Source organism: Pinus tabuliformis, chromosome 9 (genome assembly GCF_031772625.1).
Source record: "Pinus tabuliformis cultivar Carrire ecotype Pingquan chromosome 9, CPIR1, whole genome shotgun sequence".
NCBI classification, from domain to species: domain Eukaryota; kingdom Viridiplantae; phylum Streptophyta; class Pinopsida; order Pinales; family Pinaceae; genus Pinus; species Pinus tabuliformis.
In genome coordinates, this window is record NC_142307.1 from 1359790916 (window position 1) to 1359817258 (window position 26343).

At 34.3% G+C, this 26343-nt stretch overlaps 1 protein-coding gene across 2 annotated transcripts; it reads left to right on the top strand.

The window, feature by feature from the left end:
• The first annotated feature begins 6790 nt into the window (after positions 1-6790).
• Positions 6791-24692, top strand: LOC149153557 (U-box domain-containing protein 6-like). 2 transcript variants are annotated; one of them, XM_089444459.1, is made up of 6 exons: positions 6791-7365; positions 9198-9271; positions 12782-12967; positions 13579-13686; positions 22134-23392; positions 23517-24692. In XM_089444459.1, exons 2-6 carry the CDS (start codon positions 9227-9229, stop codon positions 24295-24297), a joined length of 2379 nt encoding a protein of 792 aa, XP_089300585.1. In that variant the 5' UTR covers positions 6791-7365; positions 9198-9226; the 3' UTR covers positions 24298-24692. The 2 variants fall into 2 exon arrangements, with proteins under 2 accessions (XP_089300585.1, XP_089300584.1); XM_089444458.1 differs by having other exon boundaries at positions 6792-7365; positions 9203-9271.
• The last annotated feature ends 1651 nt before the right edge of the window (positions 24693-26343 follow it).

Here is a 26343-nt window from a genome sequence, read left to right on the forward strand (position 1 = left end):
TGAGCTCCTTCCCACCATTTAGACCTTCGGTATTTTTTCCAATCTTTGTTGCCTTGACGCTTGGGATAGTTTTTAATTACATGTCCCTTTTCATAGCACACTCTCACTAGAAAGAGACATTTTCGTAGTTGAGCTTTTGGACCCATACATAATTTGGGTTGTCAAATTGATCTCAGCGGGAAAACCCTTATTGAAGTCCATCTCCACACAAATTCGAGCACAAGTAATTTTATAATAGTTTTTTGTATCTGGGCTGTGACAATAAAACTTTCTAAGAAAATTCCCATTAGAGAATAATGATTGGAGATTCCATAGATGCAAAGGGTAGGTTTGGAAGCCTTACCCAAACTGTAGCTGTGGAGATTGATGCCGTTACTATATCAAAGGCGGGACACCAACTCTGCATGAAGAGACAGGCACGACGCCAAAACCACGACTCGAATTTACAGAAGGCCTTGTTGTCCTCAATATTGTCGAAAACCACAACGAAAAAACCCAGAGCCATGGGATAAATATTCATATAATCTATTAAACGAGGTTTCCATGTCTCAAAGATCCATTTGTGTAGATCCATCAATTGTGGCCAAAATCCATTAAAACTACAAATCAAACCTTGCTCTGAAAAAAGCTTCTCATAGCTGAAAGCTTCTTCATCCAAAGGGACATCGAGGGAAGGAACTTCTTGAACTATCAAGAGACCATATCTGAATTTTAGAATAGGAACTATATGGAACCGAAGAAGAGCTTGCTTGTTCGACAACCATTCTTGCAAATGAAACTGTCTTCGTTGCTCAATCACTAAGATTCACCATTAATCAAATTACAAAAAAGATCTGAAAAAAATCCACACGATCTAAGCATAGATTGATTGACTACGATGAAATCCTAAACGCCACAAGAATTTTCAAAACTCCACCAATCTTCACAAAATTAAACTATAAAAAATAATTATTATACATTATTAAATATATAAAATGATTTATCATGAACCAAACTTATTTTATCTTTAATAATAATACATTAATATATTAAATAGAAATAAATTAAGCATCTAACTTACAATTTTTTCCTTTTAAAATGTTATCCAGATATAACATATCTATCTAAACAAATAGCAGTGCAACTAGAAGGGACAATTGTACACCTAAGTCTAACTTATGCATCATTTTGTCAACCTTATTTAGTATATATAATTTCTAAATTGGTAATAGTATACAATTTAATGGTTTTTTTCAACTTGTAATGAAATGATATCCACATATGTATAGTTAATGTGATTAAGACACCTTTGTTACATAAATGAAAGTCAATCAAGTAGAAGGTCTTTGCTTTTTTAGTGATAAAACGATATCTCTTTTTATAAGTTAAAGTTTATTTTAATTTAATAATCAAATATTTGGATTTTTTTTGTTTTTTTGAATGGTGAAATATTTAAAATTTAAATATTTCTAAAATTATTAAAAAAAATTACAATCTCACTCAAATTATATTATTAAATTTCAATAAAAAAGCCAAAATATTTATAAATTAAATTGAACAAATATTTAGATATTTTTTTTCTCAACTCTATTCAACCATTAACTTTGTATCTCTATCTCTATTGAGTTGGACATCTCATTACTCAAAAATTCCTCCTTGTATTACTTTTAAGTGTAGTCTAAACATGCAATAATTCGGTCCGAAAAAGAATGATTTTTTCAGCATGATATTGATGAAATCTAGTGGAAATTTTTGGAAATCAGGTTACAACTCTCAAGTTTCAGAATTTTAGGTGCTCTAAAAGTTTTTGAAGGTGCTGAATCTATTTCCACCATTAAAAAAACGATTTAAACACTGGCTAAGAACTAACTCGCATCAACTGTGGTGTGAAACAGAGTGGTGGAAAAGACCTAAAAAAACTTGGGAAGAACGAGTGTGTACTTTTTGCACTTCTATGGCAATAGAATCGGAAAAGCATTTTATTTTGAAAAAACACTGATAATCTCATAAACTATTTTTAATCTCATAAACATTAAAATATCATTCATTACTCCAAATTTTAATTTTTTTTGGAAAAACATCACCAAATTCAAAATAAAATAAAATAAAATCAAATCTGTATGTGAGCGAAAAAAAAAATCTCAATGTGAGCGAAATAGCGAGATCCTTGCTTTTATTTGGCGCGATGAGGGAATGGTAAATTTAGAAAATCCCCTCCCTTCTATTATAGGATGGGTCGGTCGTGCAACATAAGAAGCCAAAAGCAAAAGAAGAATTATTGGAAATGCCTTGGTTTCAAATTAAAACCCTTGCCACGTGGCATATTATAAGTCCGGCGCATTTATATTGGGAAAGGAAAGGTATGCACAAGCAACATGTGCTTTTAAATAAAGAAACATATGCATTGCCCACCATGGAATCTCCACCTTTATAGAGACGTGAAGTTGACTCACCCCCACGTTCATGCATATATGATAGAAGGTACTAAATTACATTATTATTATATATTACATTTTAAATGGGTTTTATTATTATATATTATATTTATTATTTATATATATATATATAATTTTAGGATTATATATAAATCAAATGAAATAATATTTTAATATTTATGAGATTAAAAATAGTTTATAAAATTATCAGTTTTTTATTTTTCGTTTTTGTAATTTAATCTTTTTCTTATTCAAATTGATGATGAAGTAGTTCAACTTTCCAACAATTTCCTATTTGAAAAGACAATGTCAAGAAACCGATGCTAACATACTCTCATAATTTTCTCTGATGTCTTTGAATGCATCACATTCCAAAATGAAATGTTTTTTGGATTTCACTACCCAGAAGTGCAAAATGTACACACCCGTTCTTCCCAAACTTCTTTAGGGATTTTCCATTGTCATATTTCACACCAAAGTTGATGCGAGTTAGTTCTTAATTGAGCAATAAGAACCTTTGCCATCCACGGAATGCTAGCTCCAATAAACCTTTTTTTTGTTGTAGATCACTCCTAGGGTTGAGTTCCTCAATGTAGTGCTTCTTCTTTCTACCCAATTTTTTTTCCCATACTGGTTTATGAAACTTCTCCATAACAAAATTCTTTAGTTCCTTGCTATTTGTGCGACAAGCATTGAGGTAGATATTCCATTTTTTTATATTTGTAAAAATTATATTATTATATTTATTAAATTATTGTTTAATTTATTTATGTGTTGGAGTTTTTATTTAATTTAACATTTTTTTAAAGATTGTATTTTTTTAGATTTAAAATTTATTTTTAAATATATAAATAGATTTAATAGATTTAACCTATTGAAAATTTTTAACATTTTAATTATTGAATTTAGGTTTCTGTGATCCATATCAAGTTTTTGAGACATGTTTTTAGCGATATCAAAATTCATTTGTCAACGCGTTTTGAACCATCCAGTATGATCATGTTGTGCTGAGGATAAATCGCATTAAATAATTGAAAACGTATTAATAAATGAATTTTAATGTAATTATCACCAAAAACATTTTAATATTCACATAAAATTTTACTAAAATTCATACCAATTTAATTATAAGCAAAATCCGTAAAAACATTAAACTACTACATTTATGACATTTTTAATGTATAGACATAAAATAAGTGGAACAAGAAGGGCACATGAATGACCAAACCATAGGCATGACATTCTCATCCTCAAAAGTGGCATATGGGACCCTAGAGGCCGCACTAGTAGAAAGATGCAGAACGAATTTGCCTGATTGCGCCATTTTTTAAACAAAAGTCATTCATATTGAAAAGGAACATTTTCCGAACATTCAAATTTCCATTATCATCATGATTTCATTTTTATTTTTTATTAATATATTTGTTACATTCGATTGTGAAGTTGTGTAAATATTATAATTTAATTTTAATGTTGAATTATTTTATGTATTTGATTGTGAAGTTATCTGAATATCATAATTTAGTCTATAAATGGAATCATTTTATTTTTTTTCAGGTTTTATAGTTGGAAAATTATCTAAGTATTTTTTTTCATTTCCAAAATGATATTTAAAATAATTTTTAAGGTGCAAAGTTGGTTGATAACACACATTCAAGCTATTATAATGATATTTTTATTGAAATTTTGATATCTTATTTATTAGAAAAAGATAATATTTATTTATCTTAATTATTCAAGTTAAACTTATTTAATAATTGTTTTTTTATTTTTTTATTTTTTTAATTAGAGGAATTTATTATTTATTGTTTCATTCTCACACTTACTACTATAATCTTTAAATGTTTTTTCTCATTTCCAAAATGATATTTAAAATAAATATTAAAATCTTTAAGGTACAAAGTTTATTGATAACAACACTGAAACCATTATAATGATATTTTTACGAAAAAGATATCTATAATCTTTAAGTACCTATGTATGCCCCTTCCACAAGTATAAGTGAATGAGAGATTTAAATCTAACACATAACACTTCATTTTCGTGGCTATCACCAATTGAGCTACCCCAAGGTTTTTTCTTTTCTTCTTTATAAAATGAATAAATAATTTAATTTAATTATTTTCCTTATAAATAAATAATAAAAATATTAAAATTTAAAATAATTTTTAAATTTTTATTGTTTTATATAATTAATTTTTTTTAGTAACTAGCCATAAAAGTTTATGTTCATCATTTTCTTTTTTCTATATGAAAGTTAAGTTTCACCATTTTCCAATTTATAATTATATGAATAAATAAATATTATTTCTATATTTATTTAAATTTACCATTATTTATCTTTTATGATTCTCATTATATTTCAATTTATAATCATATAAATTTATAAATATCATTTTTCTATTTATTTAAATTTATCATTATTTAAATTTTATTTATCTTATACCAATGGAATAAAAATTATGTTATTAATTTATATATATTTTAAAGTCAAACAATAATTTTATATTAATTTACAAAAAGAAAAATACATGACATATATGTAAAAATTAGTAATAGAGTTTAAAAAATGTAAGTTAGCTTTATCATGTTATCCATAAGGAGAGTCCAGTCCACCTGGATTGGTGGCTGTGAGTCATTGTCTTCTTGGAATGAAGTGAAAGTGGTGCCTACCATATTTTTGGCCCAACCTAAAACTTTGTTATCCAACTTTTCTAATTTATTTAAAATCTCACACAGATTCCAAACTCAGACATCAACTTTGGGAAATTTAAATTCTATCATATTTATACATTAAAATATCATTTTTTTACTACTATATATATTTCTCAAATTTACACTTCAAACACTTTATTAGTCTCAACTATTATAAATAATAAAAATTGAAAATAATATTTCAATAATTATTAAAAACACATCCTCAAAGTAATGAAAATCCCAAACCACATTGAATGAGAGAAAAAAATGCAACCTTACCCACAAAGTGATAGACCTATGTATATATAATAATCTATATTGGTGGAGAGCTTTAAATTAATGTGTTATTTAAACATGTTAATTTTTAGATTTTTTTGGCGGGAATCTTACAATTTTATTATGGCTAAATCTTATTTTTTATTGTTGTTTAAAGTGAATTTTTCATTACATATATAGATTCATCGCCATAAAAGTTTATGTTCATCATTTTCTTTTTTCTATATGAAATTTAAGTTTCACCATTTTCCAATTTATAATGATATGAATAAATAAATATTATTTCTATATTTATTTAAATTTACCTTTATTTATCTTTTATGATTCTCATTATATTTCAATTTATAATCATATAAATTTATAAATATCATTTTTCTATTTATTTAAATTTATCATTATTTAAATTTTATTTATCTTATACCAATGGAATAAAAATTATGTTATTAATTTATATATTTTAAAGTCAAACAATAATTTTATATTAATTTAAAAAAGAAAAATACATGACATATATGTAAAAATTAGTAATAGAGTTTAAAAAATGTAAGTTAGCTTTATCATGTTATCCATAAGGAGAGCCCAGTCCACCATAAGGAGAGTCCAGTCCACCTGGATTGGTGGCTGTGAGTCATTGTATTCTTAGAATGAAGTGAAAGTGGTGCCTACCATATTTTTGGCCCAACCTAAAACTTTGTTATCCAACTTTTCTAATTTATTTAAAATCTCACACAGATTCCAAACTCAGGGATCAACTCTCGGAAATTTAAATTCTATCATATTTATATATTAAAATATCATATTTTTACTACTATATATATTTCTCAAATTTACACTTTAAACACTTTATTAGTCTCAACTATTATAAATAATAAAAATTGAAAATAATATTTCAATAATTATTAAAAACACATCCTCAAAGTAATGAAAATCCCAAACCACATTGAATGAGAAAAAAAAATGCAACCTTACCCACAAAGTGATAGACCTAAGTATATATAATAATCTATATTGGTGGAGAGCTTTAAATTAATGTGTTATTTAAACATGCTAAGTTTTAGATTTTGTTGGCTGGAATCTTACCATTTTATTATGGCTAAATCTTATTTTTTTTGTTGTTGTTTAAAGTGAATTTTTCATTACATATATAGATTCATCGCCTTAAATAAAATCATAAATACTTAAATTATTAAAAATTTTCAACTCAAATTTGTGATTCCAAAAAATCCATGCCTAAATTTAACTAAATTAAACTAAAAAATACAACGGAACACCTTCCCCATAAAATATAAACACTTAAATTGTTAAAAATTTTCCACTCAAAAATATAATACGAAGAGACTACTTCCAAACAAAACATAATACAAGTAGACTACGCCCTAAAGGAATATCCTCGTTGTGGATTTTTGCTGGTCTGAGATATGTAAATGGATAAGCAATTTGCTCCAATTTCAAGAAGTCCACGGGTGAAAAAAAACACTCACAACTCACTCCAAAGCGTTTTGTACTTCACCCGGTGAGATTTGAACCCGGCACGTTATTGAAAGTGCATATCAAACTGTGGTCCGTTTGGGAGCTCGTGCGGGTTGCGGATTCATCGTACCCCGACGCTTGAAACGCCGAGCGGGAAGGCGATGCCCAGATCTGCAGACCCCGAAATGCAATATTTAAGAGCCACCACCAGGGCCATGTGACCATGGGTCGGCCTAATTTTGCTCTTTTACACTTACTGCTAACGAAAGGGGGCGCGGATGAGATGATGGGGGCGGGTGGACAGAGCCGGCCAGAGGATTTAAGATTACAAATCTAAGGCGCCCTATATCGATCCATCGATCGAGGATCTCTCGTTTTTCCTTTTGCCAAATAGATTTCACATTTTCTTGGCGAGGCAGGGGGCAATACAATTGATGCTCGCCCCGTCTGTCGGGTGGTGAAATGAAGCCTCCTTGGGTAGTTCTGTTTCTGGTTCTTCTGCTATGAGGTATGAAAGACGCATCCGCTTCTTCCAGAACAGATTTTAGGTACATAAATGGAAGTAGGTTTTAAATGTTTATCATGTCAAATGCGTGCTGTGATTCATGGAGGCCTAGTTTAAGAGCATTACCGCGGTTTTCAAATCAGTTATGGATATTGGATATCGTTTGCTTCAGGTATTCGATCTAGCGGTGTGTTAATGGTCGAATTATGATTGGTCTGAGATTAATTTTGTTCTCTTTTCTTTTCTGGGGCGAGGGGGTTTTGAGGGCAGTCCACTGCCAGGTTTTGCATTGCAAGATCAGGTGTGCAAGTCTATTTTATCTATTACCGTGACAGCATGTAGGAAGCATGGATTGATTGAATGAATAACGTTGTACGTCATGAACGAAGGATGCAAAGCAAGGGGTTTCGAGTACTGGGCATATTGCCTTATGCGATGTATCCAAGGATTTCTATCCATTCACCCTGTTATTTACTCAAACTTTGGTTATGTTAATGGGTGTATATGGTTTTGATTTGAGCTCACGGATCAAATCCTAACGTTCTCAACCTGGTTTGCCATTTGGGGGGTCTACCAAAGTTTAGATCATCCTGCTATATCTATTTGTGCGTGTGCCCATAGCGGTGCCTACGGCCACTCTTCAAATCACCCTTTCCAAAAGATCAAACAAAGTGCTTTGGAAGGGGGAGAATGGCGAAATCCGATTAGCACGCCTCTGCCTACCCTGAAGAGAGGGCATGTCTTACCCATAGCGTTTTCGGTTCACTGGACTGAAAGTATGCCATTAAGCAGCATTAGGACCAGTTCAAGCTTTTCTGTAGAAAATCACGAACGTGTGAATCTGGATTACACTATTCCTCGTCTATATTTTTCTAGCTATGCTAGACAAAGTTTTGCTATTCATTCAACCTGTTCATTTATTAGAAATACAATTTTTTTATTGGGAGAGTGCAATGCATAGTCATGGTGATTGTAGACTCCATTTAATGTAATATTGTTTCACCACCAGTCTGTTAGTCTGTATAAACATTAGTATGATAATTTGTTCAACACGTTGTATTCCTGTAGCCTTTTTGAGTTAATGTTTTTAGTTCAAGAATCGGATTACATACATATAGCCTATAGGCACATTTTACCGACTTTGTGGATCTGAAATTTTAAGGCATAACCAAAAATCAAAGGCCTGGGAAGTCTTTCATTTGACAAGATCTTGGGTAGTCTTTTCTTTCATAATTTTAACTGATCTCTGGTTTTGTTTATGGATAATCCATATGCGTCACACCTTCTAGTAGAAAACATATATCAGAAGTACAACGAAATAGTGCTAAATAGGCCCACTAAGAACTTTTATTTTACATTGGAATGCGGTTAACTATCAATCTTAAGTTTTCAATTTAACTTGTGAATGGTAACGTTGCTAATAATTTCTCGAAGTGTCATCTTTTGGAAGTGACCCAAAACAGTGTGGCTTGCTATACTATCTGATTTTAGGAAGTTTTTTGTTTTTTGAGTATTTAGAGTTGCATGTGAAATGGAAAGCTTGTCTTTTCCAGGATTATTTCAAATGCTCCTCTAACATGGCTTATTGATGTTCATAGCCTGTTTATTAGAAATGTTTCAAATGTATTTCTTCTTATGAATAGTTAATTTTTAAACAGCATATACTCTGGTAAGGATGCAAATAGTTTCATCCTCAACATGAAGATAGTGTACAAAATTTGTCAAACCATATCTGAAATTTTTTCTTGCACAGTAATTGTATGACCCAGGTCTTGCATCTGTATTCTTGTATTTGATATGATTCTTGTCTCTTATCTGTTACGTGCATGTGGAAGTGTAGCATTGCAGTATACATTTTAGCTGGATGGGAAACATGGATGTTGGCGAACAGAGCCTTTCAGATGCAAAGGTATTTTCTTGTTTAAGCATCAATAGATTGATGATTAATTTGGCTATCAACAAGTTTAACTGATTGGGTCATGGTATCAACTTTCCTTTATAAGCACATGTATAGCAACTATGGATTGTTCAGGTGGTGGCAAATTGCACTAGTTTATTATTTGTAGACATCCTTGGAGATTGAATACTGTAGCAGTTTTGGAATAATTATTTTAGAACTTAGGATTGGATTTAAGTTTTAACTGGCAAGGTCGTAAGGGAACCCCTTTTATACTGCTCTGTACTTTGCTTTTATTCACGAGCAATATGCCATGTTAATGGAGGCTAATTGCTAGAGGAACACCAACCTTGCTTTTGTCTTTGTTGTTGCTTTTTGGAGGTTTGTTGCTTTTCTACTGTTAGTTTTTTGATGAAGATAAAGTATTTTATGCTAAGGTATCGTAATGTCTTTGAACCATGTGTTCTCTATCTCCTTCCCAAATATACACATGATTGAACCTCATGTTTGTTGAGCTAGTTGCCTCTGAAAATGGCCATAGTTGATGGTTACGAACTCTTTTATTATTCTGATTGCCATTTATTCCAATATTTGCTCAAACTTGTCTAGGATCTATTGCCCTGGCCTCTATAAACGAGAACTTCACATTCAGTGCATGCTTCCATGCTTTTTAATGTGGTTAAACTATTTAATGGGTACCTGCATGCTATCCCTTAGTCTAAAATTAAGCTATGATATTTTTTTACTTATTACATAGGCAATTAAAGTTATTGTAGCTTTTGATATTTTGGAAGAGTAATAGTTTGCCATTGCAATGACTTTTAACTATAAAGGATAATAGTATATTTGGATTTTCTTTCCATATATTGCACAGAGTGGTTAAACTATCTATAACGTTCCAAACAATTGATTGAGTACCAGTCACATATTGAGTGCTAACTGCCAAGTTCAAGTTTTGTGCAAATTCTTAAACTTTAATGATTGAAAAATGTTTGGAAGAGTATCTTTTAGTGCAATTGCAATTATATAAAAAAACTTGAAGAACAATCTTTGGCATATTTATATTTCTTATTTAGAAGCAAGATTGTGTCATGACTTTGGATGAACTTTTTCTTTTTGTTTCTGTATTTTGCCAATGTGGAAAAAGTTGAAGTCGGGATTAAATCGGCAACGTTCCAAAAGTTGAAAAACTTGTTAAAGTATTTTGAAAAAGTTGGCAAAATTAAAAAAAACACAAAAATATTCATTTTTTTTAGCATCTAGAGTATCCACAACATCAAATAAATGCATTTCCACATAAGCATGTAAAGAAAGCTAATATATAATATGTATATGTATTATGAAGTCTAGTGCCACATCACATATCAAAATAGTGAATCAACTCTGAATCTTGAGTCTTGTTTGAGTTTCAACTCTCAAGAGTCAAAATATCAACAAAAAATATAATAAATGTATATCATGAGTCATCTACATGTCATAAAGTAATCAGTCACTGAGATCCTCTGCCCCTTTTACGGGAATGGGGAACGACTTTGCCTTTCTTCTGGAGGAAGAAGGCCCAGCCCTTGGAAATACAAATGGAGTCAGTCTTCCTCTAGAAGCTGATGAAAGAGGTGGCCTCTGTCGTATGCTGCTGCTACCCATCCTAGATGGTGTCACCTCCTCCTCATCATCCTCATCCAGCTCTGCCTCCTGACCCTGATGCTGCTCCTCCTCCTCTACCTCTGGCTCTCCCTCCCCTGCAACTGCTACCTCCTCTGGATCCACATCTAACCAATCCGGGATAGAGTCCATGGTCGGCCTCTCAGTCTCGACCCTCCATGTAGCAGTGGTATCAATATTGTACAATGAGATGGCTTCCACATCAGGAGGTTTCTGAAGTTGTCTCACCCACAATTAAAGATTGTAGTAGATGTAGACCATGTCGTTGAGGCATTGGGACTCCAATCTGTATTAGGGTTATAGATTGTAAATTAGTACTTAGAAAGTTTGAATATTAAAAATAATCAAATGAATTCAAAAAATTTATTTTGAATTTTTTTTTATCTGTTGTGCTTTTTGCTGTGTATTTGTGAAATACACTCCAGATGTGCTCACACCCAGAGGAATTGCATGTTTGGCTGAGCACTTGAATGGCAAGCTTTTGGAGATGGGGTGCTCTGCTACCATAGCTTGTCCACCAAGCATCTACAAGTCAAAAGAAAAATGATAAACATACAAAAAAAATTGAAATTCTAAACTTGAAAGTTTGAAACAAACTGAAGCTTTACTTGGCATTTTGGTCATCTTATTCTTAATATCCATGGTAAAACCAAATGTGCCACCTCCTATACTATATACCTCCATTTCTTTAGAAATATCTTCACGTTGTTGCTCAGATGACACCATCCTCTCAACACAAGTGAAGATTCCATCCATCACCTCGGCATCAAATCTGAAACCACTGGCGTAAGCAAATGTGGGGTTGAGGTAGATACCTGCAGCATGAATGAAGCCATTTGTGTAACAAAGACTAAGAGAGAAATTAAAATACATACCTGGTGGCAGCAATTCGGCACTTTGAATCTCTCACGTTGAGGAGTGGACAAATCTCCAAATCCCCACCACAAAACTAGAAAATCTCCTCCTCTTGGGCAATGGCAAACAACTACTTTCTCCACAGGGACGGATGGGAGCAAAAACAGAAAGCAAATATGTTTTTTTCGCCCTTTTCGGCCTCTTATCCGCGACCTGGGAGAGATGGCAGACTTTTTCAGTCGATTCCCAATAAAATTGGGATTAATTCGATTAAATTGCAATTTTTTTGGCAGTGAAAAAGTCAGCAAAAATTCGTCCGATTTAATCGTTTTGATGAAAAAATTGGGTTTTTGGGATTTAATCTTGACTTTTTGCTGACTTTTTCCACACTGGTTTTTTGCCTCCCTTTTAGTCCAGACTTTTTTACAATGCGTCTTTACTTGGCCTTGCTTTTGTTTGTTTGTTTGAGTTCATCTTGTTGAGTTTTTTGTGGGTTCTTATTCTTAATGCATTTCTACCTCTGTTAAGATCTTCTTCATTGCTTTCACACATTTAGGATATGCTGGGAGTTGAGAGGCTTAGTCTGGTCACTGTATTGTAATTCATATGTTGTAATATAGAGTCCTATGCATCATGTATTCTGAAATGCAACAATATTGAGTGCTTTTTATATGTAAGGCACCACTTTTGTGTACTTGTCTGCATGTGAAATGAGATGGCTACGAAAGTATTTTGTGCTTCTTATATGTAAGCCACCACTTTTGTGTACTTGTATGCATGTGAAAAATGATGGCTACAAAATTACTTTTGTTGTAAATTTGCCCTACAGATGAGTATGGATGAATGAAATTCATTGGCTTTTAAGTTCTGAGACACTACGGGAATATATGAAAGAGACGTAATATCCTTTGCTGATAGGCTTTCTATTGAGATATGGGAATATTCAATATAGGAAAGATATGTAATAACTCTGCTGACAGGTTTATAATTTACATATATTTGCAGCTACATGGGGAAATGTCTAGGAAACTGGCTAGAGTTGTGTATAAGATAATGAAAATATTTCCGGCCTTAGAAGCAGCACGCCCGAGGTGTCAGTCAGGCATACAGGCATTGTGCGCTTTGCATCAAGCACTTGATAAGGCCAAAACCCTTCTTCAACACTGTGCAGATTGCAGCAAACTATACTTGGTAATATCTCTTTTCCCTATCATTCTTAAAAGTGAAGAAAGAGGAAAAATAATGCAAATATACAACAAATGGGTTTGTTGAACTAAGAATGTGGTATAGAGAAGGATGATGTCCTAGTAAAATTTTTAGTTCCATGTAGCATATATAAAGAAGAAAATAGTTTACTATTCATAATTTCCAAATTGATGGTTATCTGTTTTTGTCTTAAAAAAAGGTAGACATCCATATGTAATTATGTTTAAGATCATTTGCCTTTTCTTTTCTTTATCTTGCCATTTAACTTTTAAGCTTACAGTGATTTGACTATTTTCCATTTTAACCTAATGAATGTTGACACTTTCTTAACATTCAAAAGAATCATAAAAACTTAAGCTATGATGTTGAGATTTATGATTCTTTGGCATAAGTTTTAGTTGTGTTGTTTATTTTTCTTACAAAACTTTGTTGGTTCTTTTTAATTGGGAAATTCTGTTCAAACCTTATGATGTTTCTTTGTTGTTTGGGAAAAATATTCTCCACTAGAAGTAGATCTTTTCCGCATATAATTTGATGCAATGGCAGGTGCTTTGCCACACGAGTTGTCTCATATTAGGTGTTTCTGTTTTTTTCAGGCCATTACAGGGGACTCAGTTTTGATAAGATTTGAGAAGGCCAAGCATGCTTTGGATCATAGTTTGAGGCGTGTTGAATCCATAGTGCCACAAATATTAGGGCAACAGGTGGGTAGCTGACATGCCACCTTTTTTATACATGCCTCCAGGCAATTTGTCAATGTGCATTGAATATTCAAGAGAATGGAGACGTGATATACTTTTTCCTTTTTTATGTTTGCGTATGAGGAAGTGAGCATCTATCATATTTAAATAAAAAGATGTATGTTTCAGCTGTCTTCCACTTGAGATTATCCAAGATTCCAACAGAATGGAACTGAGGGGACCTAATTTTAGTTTGAGTGGTTGGTTATACCATTGGCTAAATCTGAGTCCTAGAGGTCTGAAATGGTCGATATTGCTGTTTCCACTTGCAATTATCTGTACAAATATTCTGCTGTAGTGGACCTGGTTTGTGTTAGCGAGCCCAGTTTGAAGGTTGTCAAAGGCCTGACCAACAGTCTAGTTGTGAAAACTGTCTTTTATAGAGTAGTGCACTAAAGGTTAAAAAAAACCAGAAAGTCCAGTCTAGCAACAGAGTTTACATTGAATTAAAATACCTATACAATAGAAAAATATTTATTAATTGTTATTATCAATAACTTGTCAAAAGATAATTTTCCTTGTACGTTTGCTACTGTTTTATGCATTTATTATGTTGCTTCTAGCATAAGAGTTCTTGATTACTCTGGGAGTGTAATCTGGATCAGATATTGCTTTCTAGCTTGTGCAACATTTTATCATCAGTATAAATTTTATCCAAAAATGTCATGTCATTTCATTTTTTTCTGCACCAGTCCCAATCACAAAATATCTTTCAATTATGCAATAGTTTATCCACAACTTACAAAACCTTTCGTTAAGGCATTTAAGTTTTTAGCAAAAGGGAGATCATGGCTTATTTCAAGATTTGGAAGTTAAATAGAGCAGAACTCTGAAAGAATATTATGTTCTCATTTGGCAAATGCCTTGATCCAAATGAGAGTGCACTAGTGGGACTATCATCACTACAATGCAAACTGTGATAAGTTCAACTTACAATAAACAATCACTAATTCATAGTGTGACAGATGACTAGCTATCTCAGATAGTGATGAATTCATACATTTAACATTGGCGTGATAAAAAAATGGGCAACAGTTTCAATTCCCAATTTTCATTAATTAAATAGCACTGTACAACAAGATATGAACAAAACAAATCTGATCTTAGCAACCAACCTGTTTACAGTCACAGAGCCAAGTATAGATAATCTAACTTGCATAATTGTACAAATTTTGGGAAGAGGAAGAGACAAACAGAAGAAGTTGATCTGTAGTGAGTCGTGACTGTTGGTCTTTTGTGCAACACAATTTGTTGAGCTGTCCACCCACTCTAGTGAGCCTACACTGATTTGGAATGGGCGCATGCAACAAATGTTAATGCAACAATGTATTAACATGATTGAACTTTGAGACTCTGTGATCACTGGGTTGTGGTGCCAGAACCACCTGACTAAAAATATTACTGTGTTTGTGTCACAATGCTAATTTTCTACTTTGATCCACATCAAAGTTGCCTATTGCAATGCACATAATTGTCTAATGCAACATGGATGGGGTTTTCTAACCCCACGGAAAACAATAGTGCTAGCTAGTGTGGAGAGATTTTGAGACACAAGCTTGTCACTTGAATTCTTGTAATAGAGATTGTCCAAAGTGCTTGGTACATTGGTTTCGACGTGACCATACGTATGCTTGAGAGACATGATTGGTTTGGGAAGTTGGAATGATTTGCAAAGGGAGGTATTGGGTTTGGAGATGAAAGGATCTTTGAGATAGTTAACGAATGGTGTATTTACTATTTACATTACATCATACAAGAGAAGCATGTGACATGAGAGAAGTGCTATACATACCCGACTTGAAGAAGGATCCTCTGTGAATTAGTTGAATAAATAGTCTTAAAGATGAATTTGAGAAAGGTATGTGCTTGATTAAGGGCATTCTCCATGGGTGTACACACACAATTTGAGGTTATGAGGAGGACAATTTTTATTGACTATAAGCCAAAGTTGGTTTTGAATGTGTGTGTTGGTAGCAATAATGGATCTAAGCAAACTATGGCATTTAAGGTATGAACATTTGATTTTGTCTAATTTAATTTTACTACATAAGCTGAACATGGTGTCTGTAATGCCAAAAACAAAGAAGAGTGCAAATCTTTGTGAAGTTTGTATTGTATTCTTGGCAAGTAAAAGTATGAAGGTTTTCCTATTATAAAATTAAAAAGTGTAGTGTACGAAATTTGCGCTAGGGCTAGTACATAGTGACCTATCCAAGAACTCTTTTTTTGTACTAGAGGAATCAACATTGGATGGGCTCATTCTCGCGTGAAATGGGGTCGATGATGATCGCTACCACTATAAGCCCTGGGTGTAATCACCCCACCCCCTAGGATGACAACACAAGCTTGGGAGTGGGGGGGATTGAACATGAAATCTTCATCATTCACATAACTTTACATATCATGCTCTTGCCAAGTGAGCTACCCCTGGGGGCTTGACGTATCCAAGCACTCTTGAATTTACGTCATTCTCCTCATTTTCCAATAACATAGTTTTGCACAACACGTCATTTGGCTGAACAATTGCTTGTTGTAGGTCCATGGAGTGCTCAATTATGTATTTGGAGGCATTTTACAAGGTTCTTGGAACAACTCAAATAGTGTTGAATCAACTAGTCCAATTGGGGCTATTCTTTTGACTTCTTTGGACATGTTGATTTTGTGTGTGATGGGGCCTTGGTGTTGTGGTGTTTATGGAGAGTGCCACTCTCTTCTTTTTTGGGTGAAAAATTAATAAAGCAAATTTTCTCAAGGCTTTAATTAATCTCTTAGCAATGACACTGAGCATGTTGGATCTTTTTGTGTTGTCACTAAATAAGCTTGGCCATCATTGACTAGTTGTTATTAGTTCTTTCACCGTTGATAGATTCCATCATGATCACAAAGGTGTGGATTGTGAATATTCAAAGATCACTCTATATAAATCCATATGTACATCGTTGTTGTAATAATTGGTTGAGATGGCGAACTTTGTTAGTTTTGTAGCATCGGATGGTGTTCTACTCTCAAACTTTGTGGAGAGGTTAAAATATAGGAGATTTCCAAAACCTAGAAATCATTTTTGGAAATTCCACCTAGAGATAACTCAATTAAATTAATTGATTGATAATTAAAAAATGCCTAAGTCTAACTTAGAGAAATTGATTAATTAATAGTAATTAATTGAGAAATGTGAAAATTCTGTAGAAACTCACATGGATCGACTTGGAGATGATCTCAACCATTGATTAAGATTTAATCTTAGCCGTTGAAGTCTCAACTGGAGATTATAAGAGGAAGTCGATGGGGTTGATGGAGAACACACTTGGTGAGCGAGTTTCCTTGGCAACTCGATTTTCTATAGAGCAACATTCAGCTGGAAGAATTTGAGCCAAAGAGGGGATGCAAAGATAGTGAGGCGCAGAGTTAGTGAGTCCAGAGGAAGTTTTGTAGTTCCAGAGAGACAACTAGAAGAGTTTCTTCAGTGGGGTTGTGCAAGGCCCGCGTAGAAGCTTCAGAGGCAGAGTTTGATTTGGCCATATAGAGGGTCGATTTAGTTGTTGGAGGTCGGGAGAATTTCCGGAAGGGTCAGTGAGTCATTCTCAAAGGTTGAGTTGGGCAGACGACTTGATCAATTGCAGCTTCCAGGTAGAGTGTGAGAGGGTTTTCATAGCATTGGTGCAGAGGTTGACGCAAGGTTCGAACAACCCATTTGAAGCCAGTTCAGGGGCTGAGATCGGTGTCGGGTGAGACAATTTGTCTCACTAATTTTGTAGCCAGTTTATCTTGTAGAGGGCTGCCTGTTTTGGACATCCAGTTGTACTCATAATTTCACTGCTGCATAATAATAAAACCCTTAGTTGCTGCACCGGTTTTCCGACATTGGGTTTCCGGGGACAATTGTCCAAAAATAATTGTCATTTTTATGTGTGTGTGCTAGCATTTCTCAGTTTCCAACATTTTATTTTCCACAGCGTTTTTTATGGTGAAAATTGCAGTTGTGATTTTGTTTGTTGTTTGCCATAGCAAATAAATTGCATAATTAAATTTACAGTTAGAAGAATAATTTCCAATTGCTGCAATAGACTTGTAAATTTTCACAATTTTAACTTTGCTAAGCTAACACAACAAGTAGAGTTGAAGATGTGTGGTTGTTGATAAGTTTTGCTTCTTTACTACCACCTTTGGGATAAGATCCCTCTAGCTTCCAATATAAAAATACTATGGTTACCAGCTCCTTTATTTGGATCTTACTGTAGAATAGTCTTTCATGTTCTTTGCAACTAGGTTGAAACACTACTATTAAGGGAATGCCTTCTGTTGCAGAGTTATTCTCTCTCTCTCTCTCTTTGTTTTGTTGTGGTATACTACTAACGCTTATTTAACTGCAGTCTTTAACAATCATCTTTCACATGTCCTATGTTCTTACAATAATCATAGAAAGAAACATTCTTCTTCTTTGGCTGTGCTTCACAACCTGGAATTATTGTTCTATTGTTTGGTCCCGCCAAATGGCTTCTTGGTTGCACCATCTTATACAACTTTCTTCTTTAGTGGCAACAATGAGATGTGGCTTCCTCCAAATTTTCCTAGCCTTTGCTAATTTATCCTTCCCACGATCATATTCTAGATGTGGATATTGAACATCTCAAGCCCATTTTAAGTTGGATTGATCAACTTGTTAATGAAGTTGGTGACCAACTCCGCTTCTTCATCCATCACTTTGAGCTGAATGATATAGTGGTTGATTTCTTGGAGGTAGGCATCTATCATTTGGTTAGATTTCTGTTGCTGGTATTTCCATTGTTGTTGTTGAGCATCCCTTCTAATCGTTTCTTCGTTGAGAGAGAACCCCATATTTTGATGTCAAATTTCTTTCACTACCACTCAACTTCAAGTTTGGATTGCTTCTTGGGGATCTTTGGTGGATATTAGTTTATAGTGCCGAAACAAAGGTTGTTAATGTTACCAATAAATAAACATTATTGGTCAGTTGTTCATACATACTCAACTTTTGCTAGTGGGATTGGTAACTCTTTCTTCGGGGAGTACAGAACAGCTTTGCAAATCATTCTCCATCTCTTCCTTTGTTCTAGAACGAGCCCTTACCATAGTTTGTGTAAACAACTATGTGCGAAATGTTCCTCTAATACGTATTTGATCCAAAGAATCAGATAACCACAACAGAACTATGACAGGGTCATCTTAATACACAATCACTGCTTTATGGCACGACATATTAATAGCTATCTGAGGAATAGATGAAATTTATAAATTGAATAAATACTGTGTGATAGAATTGGGCTACAAACTCCGTTTTTTTTAATAAGAACAAAACTATACAATGAGATATTGTATGACATGACTCTGGTTACTAGTTTGCAACTACAAAGTATCATTCCAATAATGAACTTGTTTACAGTCTTAGGGCTATAAATAATCTAACTAATGGAATACAAATTGCTTCATTTCTCATTTATTTAATTCCCTAAATTACATAATTGTATGAAATCTGTGAAGAGTAAGATGGAGAAAAGACTGTCCATTGCGGCTGTTGGTTTTTTGTATGTGATAGTCCATTGAACCATCCATCCATGCCAGTGTACTCGTGCTGATTTGGATTGCATGTCTGTTACAAAGGTCAGCACACTAAGGTAGCATGTGATGTATTAGCACAATTAAACTTTGAGACTGTTCAGCTGGGTCATAGTGACAATTCTATGACTAGGAATATTGGTGCATTTGTGACACAACATCAGTTTGCCACTTCAATTATTTTGAAGTTGTCAAGTGCTATGTGCATTCTGTGCTCTGATGATTTTGTGATAATTTTTTACCCCTTGATACAGAGACCAGATCTGTGTGCCCATATGACAAATTCGTTGGGTGCGCTGTTTAGCCTGCCCCATTAGTCACGGTGTTTTTCGACCTCTGACTCATTTCAGGATCATGCCTACCAATGGGTCCATGCTATTTTTTAAAGTTCAACACCTTAGGAATCTGGGTTTATGTATTCTTTTCTTTTCACAATGTCTACTCTAGTTTTGCCTTCAAAACTTATTTGAACTTCTGCACAAGGTCTAGTGGGTGGACGGCAAGGCAGTGTCAGGAACAAAATGTTTTTTGAATCATTTGTCTTAATTTTTTCAACATAATATCCTTCCAATTAAATCTTGGCGTTTTTGATTTAAAACATAATTCCCAAATAATTCCAAAAATTTCGTTTGTGCTTTATTTATCAGTGATGTAATGTAGAATGTGTTGGTGTATGCTTTCTTGCCATAATTCTAGGTTCTTTCCTTTTATGGCTGGATTTAATCAGTGCACCATGGTGCAATTATCTTTCCTTTTGCTTTTTTCCTGGATTCCTTGACTGGGTATAAATGGAAAGCTTGTATCTTTTCTTTTTCTGTCCATCTCAGCTTGCTTTGGTGTTCTTGATATGCTGAATGATCATCAAGTATTGATTTTTTAGCATGCTTTCAGGGATGATTTATTAAATGATAAGTTACAAAATTGTTATGTGAGCTTGGTATTTTCTGCTTTGAATACTGACCCATTGTAAGAACAACAAGTCTTAGGTTGAATATGCACGAGTTCTGCTTGTGTCAGTTATATAATATATTTTGTTTTACTGTGGAGACGATATAAGTCACATTTTTATTAAAACTATTAACATAAAAGATTATCCATGAAAAATGCTTTTATGAAAGGCACGGTGTTCATGCTTGTCCTGCACACCTTTGGTTTCTTTAGGATGTCCTTGACTTCGAGGAAGCAGGCAGCTTCTTTGAATGTCAAATAGCAAATATTTAATGATTCTGAAGAGGCAACTGAGAGAACTAGGTGAGTAGCCTTCAGACTTTCAAAAGAAAATAAAAAAAATCCGGAAGAGTCCATAGGAGCATTTGTATCTAGCAGTTAACTGCCACTGCATACCTGTAACATGCACTCAAGGACTGATTTTGAATGCTTTTGTCTCCTAATAGGTCGACAGGTTTGTAACAGAATCCATCTGATCCATTGACAGTAACCTTATCAAGGGTAAGTAAATGGCTTGAAGCCTCTTTTTCGTTTTTGGTTGAAAAACTCAAATGTGGCATTTGATCAAAAGCTAGAATTTGGAGCTGTGCTTTATGTCCAAATCAATTGCGAGTTGTGATTTACCAGTTATTTAAGATCATCTTGCAAATTGAAACTGATTTTTAACTTGAACTTATGATTCCTATATAAGAGCGATACTCCATTTAGACTTTGAATGATTTGATCAATGTTTCACGTGTCAAGTTTTGCCAAGTCTCAATATGATGCTTAATAATTTCTATATGTTAGATCAACTACACTTACACTGCTATGAATAGATCAACCCTGGAGAGTGTCAGCGAAAATTAGACTGCCTATGTGGCAAAAGTTAACACCATGGTAAATGAAGGATTATGCTATACATAGCAGGACATTTTTCAATGCATCCGAATCAAACTATTCGTGAAGTAACGTAAAGGATGAGTGCATTTAATAAACACTATTGCATAGACCTAACAACTTTAGGTTACATATACACTTGAGCAGAAAATAAATTTCAGATCTATGTGTCAAACATAGACGTTTTAGGTATTATTGATTTATAAATTCTCAAGCATAGACGTTTTTGGTATAAATTGCAGATTTATGTCAAGCATAAACATTTCAGGTATTATTGAGGTGTGATATTAAAAAAACATACATTTTAGGTATCATTGTAAGACGTATTGAAAAACTTAAAAGTGATTCCAGGAGCTTAACGAGTAACTGGAAGGTAAGATTATATTATTGCAAATGCAAGGGCTTGACTAGCCACTGGAAGGTAGGATTATATCTATCAGAAAACGTGGAAGTAATGCAAAGTAATTTAGTTTCTAGCCTTTCCTAATTCTAAGGTTTGTTAATGTCCTACAACAGTGCCCTGCTTATAGAAAGAGATAAGGCAGGGGTTTTCTGAGCTACCTTTATCCTATCTATCTGTTATTTCTTCTATTGGGATGTTGCTTCAGAAAACACACCCGAAGGTTGGGGTGCTGTACTGCACAACTTGAACTTTCTTCAGCCTTCATGCCAGGTTTGAGGGGCAACTGTTCCACCAAAATCATCTTGAGATTAGCACCTGCCTTCGTCTCTTTTTGAGATGTGCCATTTGGGTGGGAAAAGACCACAGTGAGAAGGGAACCCTGGGGGATGGCTTACCACTCTGTTGACCTCACCAGTGAACTTATGCCCTGTTGGCAAATCCATCTGTTTTGATTTTTGGCAGATGTAATTTTGATATTTGAACATATTGAAAAATGCCTTTTGTGCACACTTTTAATATATCAAGTTCATTTGTTGTAACTGGTGTATTGTTGAAGATAGTAGAATTTCCTTGATTGTTGCTTATGGTTATTAAATTCTTCATGCAGATTGTTGAAATTGTTAAAGAGCTTGAGGGGACAACATTTGCACTTGAACGAACAGAAAAAGAAGTTGGTGATGAAGTCATTTCATTGCTGCGGCAAGATAAGGATCCCAGTAGTGGAAATGATACATCAGAAATGGATGTTTTTCATCGGGTGGCTACTAAGCTAAACATCATGTCTTCAAGAGCTGTGTTGTCAGAAAAAAGAGCCTTAAAGAGATTGCTTGATAAAGCCCGCTCTGATAAAGACAAGAAGAAGGAGTCCATTATCATATATCTCTTGCATCTTTTAAGAAAGCACGCTATGTTCTTCAAAAATGAGTATTCAGATGGTGCTGATTCCCCAAACTCAGGTCCATGTTCTCCATCCATCAGAGATTGCATTGGCGAGGTTAGTAGGAATGGAAGAAACATTGAACGTCGTGCTTCAAGGCTTCACGCATTTGATACAGCTGGAAAGGAAATTCCTGGAAGCTCAGGAAGCATGCCAGTACCTCCTGAAGAATTCAGATGTCCAATTTCTCTGCAACTAATGTCTGACCCTGTGATTATTTCATCTGGCCAAACTTATGAACGGGTTTATATAGAGAAGTGGATTAATGAGGGTCATGATACATGTCCCAAAACCCAGCAAAGCTTGACACATCTTGGTGTAACTCCTAATTATTGTGTCAAAGGTCTAATTGCAAGTTGGTGTGAACAACATAGAATTGAAGTTCCAGAGCCATCTACTCCATGCCCTCCTGTGGCAGGTTGGAGATGGGACTTGGCAGATTCTGGATCTGTCAAGAGCATTGATGGTGGTCGCCTGAGGGAGGTCAAGGTAGTCCCATTGAGGGACAATCAAGTTGCATGTGCTTGTGAGGATGATGTTAGCAGATTATCAACTGGTACTTTTGGTAACAGTTCTTACTGTGATTCACCGGCTATGCTAAGAAATGAAGGATCGAGTGAACTAGGTGATACAAGTCTTTCCTGGTCATGTGACATAGTTGAATCTCAAAATGTCAAAGAGGACCCTTGTAAAACATATGAAAGGTTGCTCTCAAGCCTTGGTGGACCGTCACTAGAATTGCAATGTAGAGCAGCAGAAGAGATTAGATTTCTCGCAAAGGATGATGATGAAGCTCGTTCTTACATGGGTGCCAATGGTTTCATTCACATGCTTGTGAACTTCCTACGTTCTGCTATTGATGCATGTAATGCCCAAGCACAAGAGACTGGAGCTTTGGCGCTTTTCAATATTGGTGTGAATAATAACAGGTAGAAGGATGTCTGAAATATTTTTTAGTTGATCAAAATACACAAGTCTAGCAGATGTCATTTATTCTTTTACTAATCATCTTAAAACATTTTTGCTTACTTGTGTTCATGCTTTGTATTGTAGGAACAAAGCAGCAATCTTGGCTGCAGGTGCAGTGCCTCTTTTGTTGGATCTTCTTGATTCTGAAACATCTGAAGCAGCTGTAGCTGTCTTGCTTATGTTATCTAGTTTGGAAGATAATAAAGCTAGCATTGGAGCTTCCGGAGCAATACCTCTTCTCATTAAACTGATGGACTCGGAATCTAACCAATGTAGACAAGATGCTATAAATGCCTTGTATAATTTATCAACATTCAAGGGAAACAGGTCCTACATGGTATCTGCAGGAGTTGTTTCCAGGCTTGCTCATCTTCTTCTTGTTGCAGAGGGTGACTGTACAGAAAAATGCCTTACAATTTTGTATAACCTTGCTTCTACTGAAGAGGGCAGAGCAACAATTGCTGATACGGAAGGCTGCATTGGAACCATTGCAGATATTCTTGATACAGGTACAACCATTGCACAAGAACAAGCAGCAGCCTCTCTCTTATTGTTATGTACTAATAGTTTTGAGCACAGTCAAATGGTTTTAAGGGAAGGGGTCATTCCTTATTTGGTTACTCTTTCTATGAATGGAAGCCCAAGGGGAAAGGACAAAGCACAGAAATTGCTACAGCATTTCAGAGAGCAGCGACAGCAAGATGTTTCCTGCCAGTCTTCTACAGCTGTGTGTACCCCTCAGCCATCAATCTATGGGGAGAGCTTGAAGGAAAATAAAACAACTCATAGAACAACTTCCAAAAAGATTGGCCGAACATTAAGCCTCTTTTGGAAGGCAAAGTCATTTGCTTTTTATCAGTGTTAGTATATGCGAACCAAATGGAGGCAGAACGTTTATCTTTAGTTTCTGCTGGAAGTCCTTGTAAATCAATTTCGTTTGTTGTACGGTTCTAAATTTTCTACGTAGTTGGGACCATTCAGAGGCTGCCCTGACTGTTTGTTGTAACGAAGTTAGGAATTGAATCATCTCATAGCTTGATGATTTAGGAATATACTGTACAAAAGTTTCAGAGGTGAAAAATAATTAGATAACACTGCTTTGTCGCAGATTTGTACATTATCACAGAGAGGATAATTACCTCTTTCAGTAGATGTGATGTTCTTCTATTCTAGTATAGCCTGTAAATATATATCGGAGATTTAGTTTGATCATCGCATCTTAATACATTCCACACCAACTTCTCCTTGTTTATTGGATCATGCTGAGTTTGCACTTGTTAATCTGTTGCTGCTACCAATAGATGTGTAAAATTTTCTTTTCAAGGTGGCCTATGGGGAGTGGTGATTGCTATGTTTCTTGAAGTAATTGTGGCTGGTATAGTATTGTCTGTCCACCAAAGGACAGGAAACAAGAGATCAACGCACACGGGGTTATGTAATAAATCTTTCTCCTACCATCTAAACGTTGTATAAAAATGTTTATTTTCCAAGGTATATTTTTCAAAAGTGCTGCATATATTACATTGTAAATCAAGGATACAAGTACATTAAGATTGTACTTATTCTAAGAAAATTTTGAAGGGAAACATTCGACCACGCATATAGTTGAATAATTAAAACAAAAAGGCACAAATTCCACACGTGGCTAGAATTAATGAACAAATTTGAGTATGCTAAACATGATACTGTAGCAGAAAATTTGTGCAAAATTAATAGAAACAAATCGAGGCATTGAAGACGTTGGAATCCGAAAAGCAAATCATCTGGAAGGAAAAATAAAAATCAAGTGTCCAACGTAAGACGTTTTACAGATACTTTCGAAGTTGTGCATAGTAAAAGATCCCGTGATTTATGTACGAAATCATTGATAAAATATTTTGACGACCCAAAATAATGCAATAATGCAGGGGTTATAGGTTGTGACAGGGCTGGATGCTTTATCAATACCAAGTTGTTTTATTAAAATGTATTGTATCTCTTTGTGGAATGACCAAGTGGTTGATATAATGGGATGTTATCTTCTCCACTCAGTTTCAAATTCCCTGAGGGGACATCTTTCTGGCCTGTTGTGATAAGGTTCAAGGAGTAAGCTCCCCAACCTCGTGGAGTTTCGGCTCTTGCTATGTCATAAATTACTAGTATATCTGTCTTATGGGCTATTGGATATACTTTTAGTGTTTTAGTGTTATAGTGGCAGACGCTAGATTTGATCTTGAGCCTCACCCATATTACTTCAATTTGTTGTCATGATAAAAAAAAAATGAAAAATGTGTTAGTGTTTTGTAACTACATATAATAGTAGCACATTCTAAATTTTCACATCTTGGAAGAGCTTCAAGAAAAATAAAGAGATGGTGTTTCAGATTGACAAAATTGGTTTAAAAATACGTCAGAAGACTTCAAATTGATATTCTTAAATATATGACATCCAATGACCTATTGTATCCTTTCCAACAATTTGTGCCATGAGTGACTAGTGAGGATGGAAAGTTGAAAAACTTACTCCGTAAAGAACTCTCATTTTTCCCTTTTTTTTTCACGAGTGAAAAAACAAAAAGGGTCTGAGATAGTTCTCACAATAAGATTGGGTTAGAACTTTAAATGTGTGTCATAAACATGTTGTTAGTGATTAGCTGCCATCAAAGACTTAAGATAGATGAAATGTGAGAAAAGTAATTTTGCACAAGAGTTTCAAAGTATCATTTGTGACATTGAACAAGCTTCACACTTGTTACAACCTTAATTGTTGTTTTTTGTTTTGTTTTGTTTTTGTTTTTTAATTTTTTTTTTTTTTGTATTTTATGTCCGTACTGTTTAGTGGAACTCCTTCCAAATGTCCGGAGGCCACATGATAGTCATGCAGTGGTGGGAGGTGGTCTCTATGGCACCAGACCAACACATTTCGAATGGT

Excerpts from the sequence above, each read along its gene's own strand:
- LOC149153557 (XM_089444459.1), top strand. The coding sequence starts at position 9,227 with ATGGGAAACATGGATGTTGGCGAACAGAGCCTTTCAGATGCAAAG. Across the intron at positions 12,968-13,578 it reads ATTGCAGCAAACTATACTTG|GCCATTACAGGGGACTCAGT; the intron begins GTAATATCTCTT and ends TGTTTTTTTCAG. Across the intron at positions 13,687-22,133 it reads CACAAATATTAGGGCAACAG|ATTGTTGAAATTGTTAAAGA; the intron begins GTGGGTAGCTGA and ends TTCTTCATGCAG.